This window comes from Saxophila tyrrhenica, assembly GCF_035928015.1.
Source record: "Saxophila tyrrhenica strain CCFEE 5935 chromosome Unknown scaffold_10, whole genome shotgun sequence".
In the NCBI taxonomy this organism is placed as follows: Eukaryota; Fungi; Ascomycota; class Dothideomycetes; order Mycosphaerellales; family Extremaceae; genus Saxophila; species Saxophila tyrrhenica.
This window is the reverse complement of record NW_027041742.1, coordinates 191,489-207,261: the sequence shown is the minus strand read 5'-3', so window position 1 is coordinate 207,261 and position 15,773 is coordinate 191,489. Positions and strand designations below refer to the sequence as shown.

At 55.3% G+C, this 15,773-nt stretch overlaps 9 protein-coding genes across 9 annotated transcripts; 5 read left to right on the top strand and 4 right to left on the bottom strand.

The window, feature by feature from the left end:
* Positions 1-236: 236 nt before the first annotated feature.
* On the bottom strand, positions 237-1,875 carry CLB2 (G2/mitotic-specific cyclin; the record flags this gene model as incomplete). The annotated part of the gene is made up of 3 exons (XM_064803836.1): positions 237-337; positions 389-1,781; positions 1,867-1,875. The coding sequence occupies 3 exons, from the start codon at positions 1,873-1,875 to the stop codon at positions 237-239; spliced, it is 1,503 nt and encodes a 500-aa protein (XP_064657637.1).
* An 868-nt stretch (positions 1,876-2,743) lies between these two features.
* On the top strand, positions 2,744-3,906 carry RML2 (mitochondrial 54S ribosomal protein rml2; the record flags this gene model as incomplete). The annotated part of the gene is made up of 2 exons (XM_064803835.1): positions 2,744-3,751; positions 3,808-3,906. The coding sequence occupies 2 exons, from the start codon at positions 2,744-2,746 to the stop codon at positions 3,904-3,906; spliced, it is 1,107 nt and encodes a 368-aa protein (XP_064657636.1).
* A 270-nt stretch (positions 3,907-4,176) lies between these two features.
* LTR77_006592 (uncharacterized protein) lies at positions 4,177-4,903 on the top strand (the record flags this gene model as incomplete). The annotated part of the gene is made up of 2 exons (XM_064803834.1): positions 4,177-4,622; positions 4,711-4,903. 2 exons carry the CDS (start codon positions 4,177-4,179, stop codon positions 4,901-4,903), a joined length of 639 nt encoding a protein of 212 aa, XP_064657635.1.
* A 171-nt stretch (positions 4,904-5,074) lies between these two features.
* Positions 5,075-6,643, bottom strand: LTR77_006591 (uncharacterized protein; the record flags this gene model as incomplete). Its single annotated transcript, XM_064803833.1, has 4 exons — positions 5,075-5,350; positions 5,403-6,221; positions 6,306-6,425; positions 6,491-6,643. The coding sequence occupies 4 exons, from the start codon at positions 6,641-6,643 to the stop codon at positions 5,075-5,077; spliced, it is 1,368 nt and encodes a 455-aa protein (XP_064657634.1).
* A 732-nt stretch (positions 6,644-7,375) lies between these two features.
* RPL6 (60S ribosomal protein L6) lies at positions 7,376-8,068 on the top strand (the record flags this gene model as incomplete). The annotated part of the gene is made up of 2 exons (XM_064803832.1): positions 7,376-7,501; positions 7,580-8,068. The coding sequence occupies 2 exons, from the start codon at positions 7,376-7,378 to the stop codon at positions 8,066-8,068; spliced, it is 615 nt and encodes a 204-aa protein (XP_064657633.1).
* Positions 8,069-8,401: 333 nt separating this feature from the next.
* On the bottom strand, positions 8,402-10,765 carry HSP78 (chaperone ATPase hsp78; the record flags this gene model as incomplete). Its single annotated transcript, XM_064803831.1, has 2 exons — positions 8,402-9,997; positions 10,031-10,765. 2 exons carry the CDS (start codon positions 10,763-10,765, stop codon positions 8,402-8,404), a joined length of 2,331 nt encoding a protein of 776 aa, XP_064657632.1.
* A 501-nt stretch (positions 10,766-11,266) lies between these two features.
* Positions 11,267-13,358, bottom strand: LTR77_006588 (uncharacterized protein; the record flags this gene model as incomplete). The annotated part of the gene is made up of 2 exons (XM_064803830.1): positions 11,267-12,188; positions 12,244-13,358. The coding sequence occupies 2 exons, from the start codon at positions 13,356-13,358 to the stop codon at positions 11,267-11,269; spliced, it is 2,037 nt and encodes a 678-aa protein (XP_064657631.1).
* A 523-nt stretch (positions 13,359-13,881) lies between these two features.
* Positions 13,882-14,865, top strand: LTR77_006587 (uncharacterized protein; the record flags this gene model as incomplete). Its single annotated transcript, XM_064803829.1, has 4 exons — positions 13,882-13,921; positions 13,973-14,012; positions 14,206-14,579; positions 14,636-14,865. 4 exons carry the CDS (start codon positions 13,882-13,884, stop codon positions 14,863-14,865), a joined length of 684 nt encoding a protein of 227 aa, XP_064657630.1.
* Positions 14,866-15,218: 353 nt separating this feature from the next.
* Positions 15,219-15,684, top strand: LTR77_006586 (uncharacterized protein; the record flags this gene model as incomplete). Its single annotated transcript, XM_064803828.1, has 2 exons — positions 15,219-15,274; positions 15,324-15,684. 2 exons carry the CDS (start codon positions 15,219-15,221, stop codon positions 15,682-15,684), a joined length of 417 nt encoding a protein of 138 aa, XP_064657629.1.
* Positions 15,685-15,773: the final 89 nt, after the last annotated feature.

Below are 15,773 nucleotides of genomic sequence, written 5' to 3'. Positions count from 1 at the left end.
GCAGCTCGATGCGCCGTAGCCCATGCAGAGGACAGATGTAACAAAAACAAGCAATATCAAAGTACCTCTTTCCTGACCCATGCCCATCTTCGTCGCTAGATGGCAGGGTAAGGTAAAGTAAAGCAACCTTTAGTCTTGGGTGTGTTTAGTCGACGATGAGCAAAGCTCCGTCGACGGCTTCGATGGTCGTGAAAGCCTGGGACGCCCTAACGCCTTGTGATGCAGTGATGAACAGTCTATGAGCGAGGCGTCGCCTTCGCGCTGCTGGTGTTGACAGGCGCGTTGTCGAGGTAGGTCGGCGCCCACTTCTTGGCCCACTGGCGGAGGACGATGGATGCTGGGCGGTGTTAGCATCTGCACGAATCATTGAGAGATGGAGTGGACTTACCCTTCAGGAACTTCTTGCTAGCATACTTTTTGAAGAATGCCTCGTGCAGGACTGGACCTGACAGATACTCAACCATGAGCTTGAACACCGGCTGGATCTGCTGCTCGGTGTAGCCCGCGTACTTGGACAGCGTGGAGTCCCATTCGCCGCGGTCCATCGCCAGACGCGCCAGGTACATAGCCGAGGCGGCGACGAGCGAAGGAGGATGCTTGATGAAGCGGTGGTCGAGGCAGCCGATCTCGAGCAGGTACTTGCCGAGCGTGCGGGTCTGGATGTCGTAGTTGTCGGCCTTGGAGATGCGACGGAGGAAGTTCATGGGGTTCGGGTAGGAGAGGTCGTAGTCGAGAGCGGCGAGGACGAAGCGCTCGGCGGATAGTATCTCAGCCTCTGTGAAGCCGTCGTCGGCCACGTGGACGAAGTTCTGAACGTGAGGGGAGAGGACCTCTTCGTACTTGGAGGCGATGAACATGGCGGTGACACCGACAAGCTGAAGACGGTCGAGCTGCACGACTTTGCTGGAGAGGAAGCGGTCGATGATGTTGACGGCGAGGAAGAGGGTTTCGGGGAGGAGGCGGAAGCGCGTGTGGACTTCGAGCAGCCAGTCGACGAGGATGCCGCGCATCTTCCACTCCAGCTCGGTCTGGTTGTCCATGTAGTCGGGATTGGGTTGGGTCGAGATCTCCAGCTCCTGCATGTACTCGAAGATCTCGTGGACGTATTCAGCCACCATGAGCGGGTCGTCGAGGTCCTCTTCGTCCAGGTCCTTCGCATCCTTGACAACCTCCTCCCACGATGGTCCAGCATCATCGTCAAACACCTCTTCGATCGACGGTCTCGACTTCGTCTTGGACTTCTGTTCGGTCTTGAAGCTGCCATTCGATCCGTTCTTCGGTGGTGGGACATTCTCGGATGCTTCATCATCGTCCAGCTTGGAGGGCTTCGACGCCGACGTGTTCCTCTTCTTCGTGATGTGGCCGCCGACACCAGACCCGCTCGCAGGCCTCTTCAGCTCGGATGATGTCGCGTTGGCCGCCTTGGAACCGAGAACGGTACGTGTGGAGTTGGTCCGCGCTGGTGGTTGCTGCTTCTGGATGCCGGCTGGCTTGGATGCTTTCAGTAGCGATCCATTCTTGCCCATCGTATCCTTCTTGCCATCGCCGTTCTCAGTTGGTTCCTTCTTCGCGACGTTGCTGACGTCTCCCAACGCGGTCCTCTTCTTGGCTCCGAGAGTGCCGTTCGCGGGAGCTGTGGTCGTGCGCTTGGCACCCAGCGCCTTCTTAGGTGGATCGCCGGCGACGACAGTATCGAGTGCGGCTGCTTTGGCACGCGTCAGGCGCGTAGTGCCCACGTTCTCTGCGTTTTCGTCCGTTACGGCACGTCGGGGTGCTCTTGTCTGAGATGGGATGTCAGCTCGGTGAAGCACTCATTACGCGATAGAATGGCGTGTTTGCCACCACCAGCGGGCTTCAGACACGTACTGGAGGCATGGTAGTTGATGTGGTAGAGGTGTCGTGGTTGTATTAGAGGTTGTGTCGTGAGGAGGTCGAGATATGAGTAGTGAAGTAGTGAGCTGCAGTAGGGAAGTCAGCACTGTTTATGAGCGGCACGCGTCCTCTGAACCGGGTGCAATTCACCCACTTGCTTCGTGTCCGATGAGTACAGGTGGTCAGCTACGTGATGGAGACCTGCTCGTGGTCGTAAATTGTCGTGAAGCGTGTATGAGGCTGCAGACCAGCATTAACATGCAGCAGGCTGATATGGGACGGTGGAAGAGATGCGTGGCGAAGGATGAACCTCGTGTCCAAGCAGCAGCAATGCGAAGTCGCAAGAGTGCTTGGAGATGCTGCTGATGAGGCGGTGGGGGTTGGGGGAATGGGTGGGAGTGGTGAAGAGGTGCAATGTTGTCGACACGCCTTGCACGCTAGCGACTGTTTTGATCGGTGGAGCAAAGCGCGAACCTGGAAGAGCCAGCGCGGCTGCTTGGGCGACGGTGGCTTGGCTGATCCTGCACGTGATGTTCAAGACGTACTCGAGTCTCCTCAAGCGGTGGTCATGTCGCTGTTCGTCGAGAGTGATCGAAAGTCTTTGAATTGTATGTACATGTATCTTTTGAGAGCAATGGCGAAGAAAGAAAGCTTCGAGTCTCCCGTTGTTGCCAGGGCGTCTCACGAGGTCCACGCGCATCTCGTGACCATCAGTATCTGATGCCTGAGGCACCTTCAAACTTCAAGCGTCCTCACTGTTCTCTTTCGAAGCAATGCAATAGAACGAGCATCACAACTTCGTTCACTGGTCGTCCCGCACGCTTTTAGTGCTTGAGAGACTCGCCAGAGTCCCAGGCGCACCCTCACAACGATGCTACAACCCCGGATACGGCCCATCTGCACCCAATGCCGCCATCTCCTATCCTCCGTCCGCAGCTATGCCACTCCAGCAGAAGACCGCGTGCACGCTTCCACCTCAGTACCAGAGACCACCGCCTTCACTCCCTCATCAGCGCCCATGCGCAGAGATGGCGGCGCTTTACAGATGAAGACCTACAAGCCTCGAACTCCTGGTGTCCGACATTTGAGACGACCCATCAATGACCATCTCTGGAAAGGCGGACCACACAAACCATTGACTTTCCCGAAAATCGGGCATGGCAAGGGTGGTCGCAACAACAGTGGCAGGGTCACAGTCCGGCATCGTGGTGGAGGTGCGAGAAGAAGGATTCGGACTGTCGACTTTGAGCGCAAGGAGCCAGGCAAGCACCTGGTTGAGCGCATTGAATACGACCCCAATCGATCAGCGCATCTAGCACTTGTAGAGCACGTCAAGACGAAGAAGAAGAGCTACATCATCGCCGCTGAGGGGATGCGCGCAGGAGATGCAGTGGAAAGCTATCGCTCAGGCATCCCAAGCGAGTTGATCAAGAGCATGGGTGGCGTGGTTGATCCGGGTATGCTTGCTGCAAAGACCGCATTCCGCGGAAACTGTCTACCGGTGCACATGGTGCCGCTTGGAACGCAGGTGTACTGTGTCGGCTCCAACCCAGCCAAAGGCGCTGTCTTCTGCCGGAGCGCGGGAACATACGCCACCGTGATGGCGAAGGAAGAGCACAAAGGCAAGGTCCAGAGTGTTACAGTCCGCATGCAGAGCGGTGAAGTACGGAAGGTGGCGAAGGATGCGTGTGCGACGATTGGAGTGGCGAGCAATCCGCATTGGCAGTTCAGACAGCTAGGCAAGGCTGGACGGAGCAGATGGCTGAACATCCGGCCGACAGTGAGAGGCCTGGCCATGAATGCGAGCGATCACGCTCATGGTGGTGGAAGGGGTAAGAGTAAGGGTAATGTGCATCCTGTGTCGATTTGGGGCACGCCGGTGAGTTTGATCTTCGATCGCTTTAAGAAGGTACAGCAGCTGACTCTATACGACAGGCCAAAGGTGGTTTCAAGACGAGGAAGAAGCGCAACATCAACAAGTTCGTCGTCCAGCCTCGAGTACGGAACCAGGGGAAACGGCGGGCGAAGAAGTAAGCTCTTCAATCTACAACTGGTGTTGCTTTATCGGGTTCGATGCATAGCGCCGGGGCATGTGCTGGGATCGTTACATACCTAGATCCTGTACGGCTAGATACAATCTCTGTATACAGTGTACAATACCAACACATTCACCTTCACATCTCTTTAATCCCGCAATCTCCGACCCAAAAATCGCCTCGGTCCAGAAGCACGTCACGTCAACCATTCCATCTTACATTGAATCCATTGTCCACCACCATCACCCCTCCTTCTACTACCGCTCCAATGTCTCTCCAAGACCACTACCCAATCTCCTGCCCCTTCTGCACAATCTCCACCTCCTACCCTGCCTCGCACTCTCCCATCCCCAACTCCCCCGACCCCGAACGCATAAGCCCGCAATGCCACCTCCTCCTCAGCACCCCCCACGTCCTCGCCTTCCTCGACATCCTGCCCATAGCGCCCGGACACATCCTCCTCACCACACGAAACCACTACGAGAAACTCGCAGACCTGCACACACCATCTGAGCAGAGCAAAGAGGGTAGCGGAGAGGGGGGCAAGGAAGAGGGGAAAGAGACAGCAAGGCAGCTGGGCGAGTGGTTACCGATCGTGTCGGCGGCGCTGGTGCGGGCGACGGGGATCGAGGATTGGAACGTCGTGCAGAATAATGGGGTGCGGGCGGCGCAGGTGGTGCCGCATGTGCATTTTCATTTGATTCCGCGGTATCAGTGAGTATACATACATCATTTCGAATAGCAGTGCTTCTTCGATATGTTTTCATTGACCGTAGCTGATGGTACTGACTCTGCACGACAGGGAGGGCAGGAAAGAAGTCGCAAACAAAGGCAATGTCGATGTAGGCATGCTGAAAAGCTGGCGGATGTTCGGACGTGGAGCGAGAGAGGAGTTGGACGACGACGAAGGGGTAGACTTGGCAAGAGTGCTGAGGGAGAGTTTGCGGACAGTCATAGGCGAAGAAACGAGAGAAGGGGGGAAAAGCAGGCTTTGAGTGAATATCATTAACAGCGATGTGAGCGTATGGTACTGCTCCTCAGGGTGCGTATGGTGCTGCTCCTCACGGTGCGCACAGCGTTCTGGCTGCGGTGGAGAGCAGGCAGCGCTCTTCGGCATACACTCGCCCAATACAAATACCATCTCCGACGAACAAACACACCAGCCCCTAATAAAGCGGGCGGGCCCCCCTCGGCAGCTGCTGCACGGGCGCGGGGGCGCCGTGGATCGGCTGCGGTACCGGATACCGCCTCTCTGGCGACGTGAGGTCGATGTAGTGAACACCCGGTCGCGGTGGCCCCGGCCAACGCAGCTGCGGCCCAGAGAATGCGACGCCGCCACGCCGGTCCTCGATCGACGGAACCGCGTTCGGATACGGCTCGTTCGCTGTGACGGCAACGTAACGAGTAGCCTGCTGGGGAGGCTGCGGCGGCGGTGTTTGAATCTGGAATTGTCAGCTGAGAGCATAGAGCCAGTTTTGCAGATTAATCGCGTACGCGTCTGATCAAACGTCCTCCTGGATCTATCCACTGTGGAGCAGGCCGCGCCGGGCCGAATTGGTGAAGGTGATTGACGTGTGGTGGTTGAGCTGGGTGTGGCGGGGGCGGCGCTGTGTATCGCGGATATGCATGTGCGACGGGCGTGTTGATGACGGCTTCGTCATCGTCGTCGGGAATGATAATGGTCTCTGCATGGATCTTGTCCTCCTCGTCCTCGTCCTCGTCCTCCTCATCGTCATCGTCGGGAATGACAAAGACCTCGCGTTTGCACCATTCGAGCTCTGAATCGTCGTCCTGTGCGTTCTCACCTTGCCACTCCTTGATTATTTTGACGCTGTACGGCTCGACCTCTCGACGGGCGCGTTCCCACCCAAATGCCCGCAGCAAATAATCGTAGTCGGTATGCTGGTGACGGATGTGTGAGAGCACTGCCAGCTGGACTCTGCGCGTCATTGAGACGTCCTTCGATGTACCCACTCTCCCCGTGCCTGCTTCCCACGCTCGATTGATTACCTTTTCGATCTCTGCCTCTGGCATCTTTGGAAACATCTCTCGCATCATCGCGGTAATACGGTCGAGCTCGCCGGGAGGATTGTCTGCCATACGTATGCCGTGAGTAGCCATGACTCTGGACAGGGGAGTACGGTTGTTTCGCGCAGCGATCTCAGATTCGCGCTCAAAACATCCATTGTGATAGAGATAGCCGAGCTGTTCACATGCCTGTAGTACGATCTCCGCCTTGAAGTGATGGCCGATGCGGTGGACTTGGGATGATACTCTATCTTCCTGGGCAGCGTATGCGTGCCTATGGTTGGACTGCGGAAGGTGTCAGAAGTCAACAGTAACCACAACGCAAGGTGCCGTGCGGCGGATCTGGGATGGATGGTTCTTAGAACAGACCTGGACTTTGTAAGCGGTGGCGCTCTCCTTCATGGAAATCTCTGTGCAGCGGTCCGTCAAGGGGCCTGACCCAAAGGGCACGAAGATGAAGCCTTGGGGCGGCGTTCGCGTGAATGTATTCTGAGGGCGACGAGATGCTGTTAGTACGCTTACAGTCTTTTGTGGTTGAGCGGGCCGAGACAAACACTGAGCTGGAACTTCTTCTTTGGTGCAAGGACCATCGTCGTCTCAACCTTCAATCCATGATTGTCGCGCCTCTTCAGAATGTTCCTCGCCCCCTGTCCAGGGCGAGCGCTGCCCGCTCTGGAGTGAGACGTGTTGTGCCGTGCGTTCGTCATGCTTTTTGTTGTGCGAAAAGCGAGTAGAAAGGAGCACTCAAGTAACAGTGTAAGGAAAGCGACACCATGCGCCAAACACCCTGCGTTAGCTATGCAGACAGTAAGGAGACTATCACTCAAAACAATGCATGCAATGCTCAACACAGCTCAGGTAACGGCTGGGATGGCTTCCGTGACTCTGGGTTGCGACGAAACTCCTGGTCCTGTAGAAGTCCGCGTGCGTGTTGCTCCGGGATGGAGTGTCCAGAGGGCTTGGTGAATGCGTACAAACGCCCAGCAGCGCGCTTGCGTGTCCGGATCCTTTGTACCAGAAATTGGCAGGTGTTGCCTATGTACCCTCCGCTGGTGGCGATGTGTGTCAGAAGAGCGAGACCTGCGCTGAGACTACAGCAGGCCCTTCACAGGGCTCACGTATACTTTGTTTGTGATTTCACGTCAAGCGTGCGATGGAACTCTCTCGACAATCGCTGGCCAAGTCAACGTTGACATGAAGGGAGCAGACTCTGCGAAATGGAATGAGAGTTCCAAGCCAGGTGTCGACGCGACGGAAGCGGGAGCGCTAGCGGCTCATGGCCAATGAACGATTTCGAGCTCTTGGCACACCGCACTTGATCGAAAGCTCGACAAGACTCAGGTAAAGACACCACAACACCACCTTCTGGTCAGTACCTCGAAAGCCGCGAGATCACCTAGTGGCCACACACTAACGCAGAGACTGTTCAGCTGCCCAAGATGCCTTCCCCACCGCAGGAGAAGCAGCAGACGAAGAAGTTCCAGAAGGGCGAGAGGACGGTTCCATCCTCCACGGACAAGGCGCTGAAGTACTACCCGGCAGAGGACGAGGCGGTACCCAGGAAGGTGAGTTATCTCGGCGTCGACGCGCTGGAGCAGGCATCGCGACACCAGATATGAGCAAAGCATTGACACCTTCACCAGACCCGCAAAACGCAACGCCCGTACAAGCCCCGCGCCTCCCTCACACCCGGCAAGGTCCTCATCCTCCTCGCTGGACGCTTCCGCGGCAAGCGCGTGGTCCTGCTCAAAGTCCTCGAGCAAGGCGTGCTTCTCGTTACCGGTCCCTTTAAGATCAACGGTGTGCCTCTCCGCCGTGTCAACGCCCGCTATGTGATCGCCACCAAGACCAGCGTCTCCGTGGACGGCCTCGACTCCTCAACCATCGACAAGGTTAGCAAGCCAGAGTACTTTGCGCGGGACAAGAAGGCGGACAAGAAGGGCAGCGAGGAGGCTTTCTTCAACCAGGGCAAGGCTGAGAAGAAGGAGGTTTCCAGCCAGCGGGCGAACGACCAGAAGTCGGTCGACAAGGCGTTGATTGCGAGCATCAAGAAGGAGCAGATGCTGTCCTCCTACCTGTCTAGCACCTTCAGCCTGAGGAAGGGCGACCGGCCACACGCGATGGTGTTCTAGATCAGAAGCCGTCTATGTTGAGGAAGACCTTCGCCAGGGAGTGCTGTGGAGAGACGTGGCGCTTACGGGCTCAGTACTCGGTGCATGATGTTGCTGTGGTGGTAGGCAACCAAATCAAATGAAACCCTGTCAAACATCACAACACTCGCACCAATCTTCAACTCTTGAGTCATCAATACAAGGTGAATCGTGGTATTTTATACAGTGCTCAAGGCTGAGTGTAGTGTACAAACGCCTGCTATGAGCGCGAAGATTCCGGAACGCCCTGCAATGCCGCTGATGCTAATACTATACAACGATCATTGAGCTCAAATGCAATTCATGCATCGTCCGTTAAGGCTCCAGCACTTGCAGGTGCTCCCCATCCGCACTCACAACAACCTTTGCAGAATCGCCGCTCTTGACCACCCCACGAATGATCTTGTCCGCAAGCCCATTGCCCACCTCCTTTGCAATCAGCCGATTGAGCGGCCGCGCACCATATCTTGGATCATAGCCCTTCTCGCAGAGCCATGCCTTAACATCGTCACCTACATCAAGCACGATCCTTCGGTCATCAAGTCGAGCTTGCAGCTCCTTGAGCCGGATGTCGACGATATCTCGCAGCGAGTCTCTCGACAGCCGCTTGAATATGATGAACTCGTCCAGCCGGTTCAGGAACTCAGGTGGATAGGAAGTCTGCACGACGTCCATGACGTGCATCTTCACGTCCGCACTGATCTCGCTGCCGGTGCTTTCGTCCGCAACCAGGAATTCCGCGCCTAAGTTGGAGGTAAGGACGATCATGGTGTTGCGGAAGTCGACTTTGTGGCCTTGAGCATCGGTCAAGAAGCCTTCGTCCAAGACCTGTAACAGCAGAGTGCTAATGTCGCGGTGTGCTTTCTCGAACTCGTCGAAGAGCAGGACAGCGTAAGGCTTTCGTCGAACAGCTTCGGTGAGCTGGCCTGCGTCTTCGTAGCCAACGTAGCCGGCTGGCGAGCCGATGAGACGCGAGACCGTGTGCTTCTCCTGAAACTCTGACATGTCGTACCGCAAAACTGCTGTTTCGGTCGAGAAGAGGAAGCTGGCTAGCTTCTTGCAGAGTTCCGTCTTACCGACACCAGTAGGGCCGAGGAACATGAAGGAGGCCAGAGGTCGGTTCTCACCACTAAGACCGGCTCGTTGCTGGCGGACAGCGTTGGCGACTGTGGTAAGGGCTTCGTCCTGTCCGCGGACGCTTTGCCGTAGCGAGTCCTCCATGTTCACGAGCTTCTCGACTTCGCCGGCCATGAGCTTCGTTACCGGGATTCCGGTGCTCTTGCTGACGACCGAGGCAATGTCGTCTGCAGTCACGGAGTCATGGATGAGCGCGTCGGACGATGACTTCATTGAGGAAGTGCTTTCACCTCCCTCTTCTTGCGGCAGCTGCTTCTGAAGCTCTGGTATCTTAGCATACCGCAGCTCAGATGCTTTCGCAAAGTTGCCTTCTCGCTGGGCTTGTTCAAGCTCCACCCGAGCAGTCTCTAACTGCTCCTTGGTGGTCTTGATGTCAGAGATCTCCGCTCGTTCCTTCTCCCACTTCTCAGTCAACAGGCCAGCTTCGTCTTGCTTGAGGACGAGAGACTTCTCCAGCTGCTCCCTTCGTTCTTTGCTTGCGATATCCGTCTCTTTCCGCAAGCTCTCAAGCTCGATTTGAATAGTCATAATTTGCCGATCCAGCTCCTGAATAGCATCAGGTTTGCTCTCCTGCTGGAGACGCAATGCGCTGGCTGCTTCATCCACCAGGTCGATTGCTTTGTCGGGCAGGAAGCGATCCGTGATGTATCGATTACTGTACGCAGCAGCAGCTACCAGAGCCCCATCCGTGATCCGTACTCCGTGGTGCACCTCGTACCGGTCCTTGATACCTCGCAATATCGAGACAGTGTCTTGGACCGACGGCTCACCAACCTGAATGGGCTGGAAGCGTCGAGCCAGCGCAACATCCTTCTCGATCTGTCGGTACTCGTTGAGAGTAGTCGCGCCACAGCACTGCAATTCTCCTCTAGACAAAGCAGGCTTGAGAAGATTGCTCGCATCGATGCTGCCTTCGGCCTTGCCCAATCCTAGTAGAGTGTGCAGCTCATCGACGAACAGAATGACACCCCCCTGTGCATCTTCAACCTCTTTCAACACGCTTTTTAACCGCTCCTCGAAGTCACCTCGGAACTTGGCTCCCGCAATCAATGACCCCAGATCCAACGATACCACTCGCTTCTCTTTGATGCTCTCCGGTACATCACCCTTGACGATCCGTTGCGCCAACCCTTCGAGTATTGCTGTCTTGCCAGTTCCTGCTGCTCCAATCAAGACTGGGTTGTTTTTCGTTCTCCTCGACAGAATCTGGATTGTGCGATGGATCTCTCCGTCTCGACCTATGACTGGATCAAGCTTTCCGTCTCTTGCGCGCGCTGTTAGGTCGATGCCGTATTGCTCAAGTGCTGGCTTCTCTTCGCCACCACCAAGGTTCATTCGATGAGTGCCTCCAGGTGGATGAGGCCCCCTTCCATTGGCATAGCCTCGACATTGAATCGATGCTATTGGCGGTAGTCTCGGTACACTCGCTGGTCGTTTCGATCGTGTTGCGACGGGGGCAGCGAGTCGATTGTGCGGCCGGGGAAGAGGGTATCGAACGTTTGCAATGCGCCGGGCAGCGCTGCGTTCGAAGGATGTGATCATGGAGTTTATTGGTTCGCGTCCTGGTCGACAGTAGTGTTCCTCAGCTATTGCTTCGTCCCGAAGGATGGAGAGTCATGATATGCATACGGAGACGTCTTCATTGGCCTTCTGGCTGTTTCTCGAACATGTGATAGCCGAAACCGGAAGTTAGCCCGCCGCTAGCGTCGACATTCTCAGAACTTCTCTTGCTCGTGACTCGGAGAAACATGGAGTTCACATGCAAGATCAGTGGCCACATTTGCGCAGTATTGACAGTAGATACGTTCGATCTCTTCCCAACGTCACACTCACATCAAGCTCCTCACTACTCTATCGAGGACGACCGTGTCGATTGGTCGAGCAGGTTCATCCCATCACTCCTTCACATCAAGACAACATCCTCCCACTCTGGCTTCGCCAGCCACTACGCAGCAACATGCACAACACCAATACCAACTCTCTCAACAAGGTGTGGTACACTGAGGCTTCTTCCAATCATCAAAACGTTGTACATTGGGAACTCTATGTGCGTACTATATCTCCGTTGATCGAAGTGATCATCAACTTCGTCCAAGCCTTTCTGATGCGGGAACAACATCTCGCCGACATCGACGTGGGCGTCGGCCTCCCAGAAGGTTTGGAGGGTGGAAGCTTCGACGTCGTCTTCGTCCCGTCCCCAGTGGATGTGAGAGTCATACTCATGGCCGCGTCTGCGGGATAAACAGAGCATCTCTGCGAAATAGAATCCCGCGGACTCATCTTTCGGTGGATGTAGCCGGCAGCGAAGCCCTTGGTGTCCAGCACGCTTACACGCTCTGGCTTGCCATATTGGCTGAAACCTGGAGGAATCCAATCTCCAAGCCGCATCCGCGCAATTATGCCTCTAAGGAGGAGCTCTCGTGAACCAGGCGCGAGGAATTGGAAAGAAGGTCTCTGCGATCTCGGCAAAGTGCGATGAACAAACCAGAGATCGGCGCTTTCTTCTTTGTACCGCACTGGCATCTCATACTGAAACCTCTCCCGACGTCTTGTGACTACCCAGTCATCCTCGGGTTGTTCGCCACGACCTTGCCTATACTCGTGAGTCGTGAAGAGCTCGTCCGATAGAGCATCTCGCCATTGCACCCGCGAGACATCGTCGAGCAGATGATCAGACCACCAGCGGTATTTCACCGTGCCTGACCAGCCCATCGAGCTCCAGCTGGGAAAAGCCGAACGCCTGCGTGAACCAGGTGATTGCAAGAAAAGCATGGCGAGATCGAGCTCCAGAGTTGGCAGGCCGAAAATGAAGGGGCAATCGAGGACCGGCTGCAAAAGCCGCTGTATACCGGTGAATGCCCTCTCCACATGTGCTTCGTACGTGAGAATGCGCTCGGTATAGCGGCGGACGGCGTCGGCGTAGCTTAGGAAATTTGGCTGATCTCGAACTTGAATGGTATATATCCTGTTCCCTTGCGCACCCTGCCACAGGCCTGTGCCTTCACGGCAGATGAAATTACCTTCGCGAAAAAAGACTTGGTGTTGGGTGGCGGACAAAGTCCGCGGCATCCCGGATTGTTACAGGTAGCTTGCTGGTAGCGATGCCTTCAGGAGTATGCATGTGGGCATCACAAGCCAGTGTTCGAACGTAGGGCTGCTGTCCGCCCCAAACGTAACTCAGAGCTAGATACCGTGCAACGGCGTCAACTTCAACAAGGCAGTCTTGCCACACGTCTACAACCGTGAGCTTCACAGACCGCCCTGTCTCGCCAACTTGTATAGCAGAGAAGCGATGCTGCTCATCACCATCACTGGTGCTGCGTAGGAAAGCGTTTACAAGCTCCATGTCCAGCTGCGCACCGAAATCGTATTCGAACGGCGCTGTATATGTAGGCCGGCCTTCGTCAGGCTTCTCAGAGCTCCAGCGTAGCAGCCTCATCAAACTGACACATACGACATCACTGTCATTGGTTGGCTCCTGAAGGCTATTCAGCAGCACTTGGGCAGGGTGTCCACGATGTACCGGCTCTTGTAATAGCCGGGATTGCATCTCGAGGTCACCTTCCAGGACTTGCTGGAGCACATTCGCAACGAAATGACTCGTTGCGAATCGTGAGGTAAGACCGCAAAGAGCGCATTCAGTCTCCCGGAGTATGGCACGCAGTGGACGAAACAAAATTTCGGCACCGCTGGTGTAGTAGTCTCCGAGCTTGAGCTCGCCGGCACGATGCATGGCCATGAGTCTTACCATGTCAACGTGACTGCATGCTTCGCAAGCGTTTTCGATCGCGCATGCTGAGGGATCGTTTAGCCACCATTCCGCCGTGCTGGGCTCGTTCCCGCGCGTACAGTCCTTCGAGACGCACTGTGTTGTCAGCGGCGCATCCCAGACTGAAATGGCTTCGCTGGCTCTTAGTGTTGGACCACCGATAGAGTGGTAAAGATCGTAGTCCCGCCATTGGACCTTTTCTTCCCTGCTGGGTGCTGCTTCGAGCTGCTCCTTGGATCCGCTACCTGTTTGCCCCTTCGATCGTAGTAAATAGCCTCGCACACGGGCCTGCAACAGAGAAGCTGTATACGCAATGTTCTCAGCATACAAGCGCAAATCGGCATCTCTGGCACGCTGCCAGTGCATGGTATTAGCGATGACCTCTTCTTGCCAAAGGTCCGACACAAAGGCGTCCTGTGGCCAACGGCCTGGGTGGTAGGGGGTTGGCGCATGGAGTGCCATCCCGCTGGTGTCTTGCGTTTTTACGTATTGCGAACAGTGATCTATGTTCAGTTTTTAGTCACCGTTCACATCACGGCTGGGGTTCTAGGAAAAATGCAAGAGACTGCCATCAGAACAACTTGCGCCCCACTGGGCACAGATTTGCTGTTTACGAACTGCTCGGAGGATCATTGCAAGTGCTGGTAGAGGTAGTCGATGTTGAATGCTGTTCGTGAATTCCATCTGAGCGGGTCGTGCAGGCTCGGCCCGTGGCTAGCACATTCCCAGGACTTCTTTGGCTCGTGGCTCAGAGAAATTTTGGCGGCATATCTGCTCCCAAAACCTCAAACGAAACCCATAACAACGACACTAAGGACTGCGAGAGTTTGAAAAGCCCATCTTTGGAACATTCGAAACCAGAACATACCCTCGAGCAACTTCAGCGACAATGGGTTTCACCGACATGGTTAGCGACGCTGGCCTCAGCAGTACGTCCTTCACCGTCTGGTATAGCGGGCAGGCAGCTAACATGACCACAGTGCTCGACAGCTGGGTGAAGACGCGCAGCTACATCGCAGGGTATGTTGATCTCCTTCTTCCTCTCCCCCCTTTGCCTTCTGATGAAACAATATTGGTCCGTGTTTATGAGCGGCTTAAGACCCCGTCAATGTGTACTTTCAACGCGCTCAGCGCAACTCTGAACCCATACTCGCACCACGCTCATTTTAGTGTCCATACCCAACCAGCGAGTCAAGACTGACACAACTACCAGCTACGGCCCCTCCCAAGCCGACGTCAAGACCTTCCAGGCCACCAAGAACCCACCAAAGGTCGAGAACTACCCCCACGCCTACCGCTGGTACAAGCACATCGCCACCTACGAGTCTGAGTTCTCCTCGCTCCCTGGCGACCCAAGCAAGTCCCACACCGCATACGGCCCTGAGTCCTCTGAGCTCCCAATCAACACCAAGGCACAAAACACCGAGGAGGACGATGATGTAGATCTCTTCGGGTCTGAGGACGAGGAGGTCGACGAGGAGGCCGAGAAGGAGAAAGCGAGGAGGTTGGAAGAGTACAGGAAGAAGAAGGAGGGCAAGACGAAGCCAGCTGCGAAGTCCATGGTCACGCTCGATGTGAAGCCCTGGGGTATGTTTGAATGTTCACCATGTCATTATGTGGGGCTGGGACTGACATCTTCACAGACGACGAGACCGACATGAAAGCACTCGAACAAGAAGTCCGCGCTATCGAGAAGGATGGTCTCGTCTGGGGTGCTTCCAAGCTTGTGGCGGTCGGTTTCGGCATCAAGAAGCTGCAGATCAACTTGGTCGTCGAGGACGAAAAGGTCTCCCTCGACGAGCTCCAGGAGGAGATTGATGGGTTCGAGGACTACGTCCAGTCTACAGACGTTCAAGCTATGATGAAGTTGTAGGTGTGGATCAGACTGGTCTGCATCTGGAAGACGGAGAGCCACGACTGGAAGACGTGCAATTTGCTTAGCGATGACATTGAGCATGTGCATCTGCTTCATGAATGGCGTGAACGTGTGATGAAAAAGTTTTAGACCAGGTAGCTGAGTGGTACAAGACTGAGCACAACCACTTCAATTCACAGACTGCGTTTTAAAATTCCATGTGAATGTCTCTCCGATTCAAGTAACTTTCTGTTTTGGGAATGGTGTGAGCTCGCCAAGCATATCAACGTAGAGTACCTTAACATGTTCTCCTCCAGCACAGCGGAAGCCTTGAGATCCTATTGTACCGACCAACAAGATCCTCCATTACAATGGCAGTCGGAGCGACCGCAATCAACATTCTAGGCTTTGTCTTTCTGAGCCATGCGTAAGTTTCCAATATCCCACTTGCAACTACATCGCTCACTATTCCACAGCGTCTACAGCGCATACGAACACTCTCTCCTGCCCTCAGCTTCCCAACCAACACCTCCGAGCCGCTTGCTACCTAGCTTTCTCGACCCCAGAGTCAACCTGCCGCTCGACATAACCTTGGAGACGCTATTCTCTGTGCTGCTACTCTGCGTGGGTGTGGTACTGAGCAGCCCAGAACTGAAGCCCATACAATGGAACGTCTGGGCCGGACGATTGGAGAGAAGCAAAGAAGCGAGGGCAACTAAGGAGGTTGGTGTCGGTGGAGGGAACCCGTTCGCAGGGGTGGAAGAGCGGCCAGGGTTTCTGGATATCCGTGGGCAGAGGAAGGAGTTTGCTAGATGGGTTAGGGAGGGTGAGAGGTAGCGTACGATGGTATGGAACGAGCCGTTGATCAACTATCACGATGCAGAGGCGCACTCGAGCACATTGATTCAACGCAACATCGCGCCTTC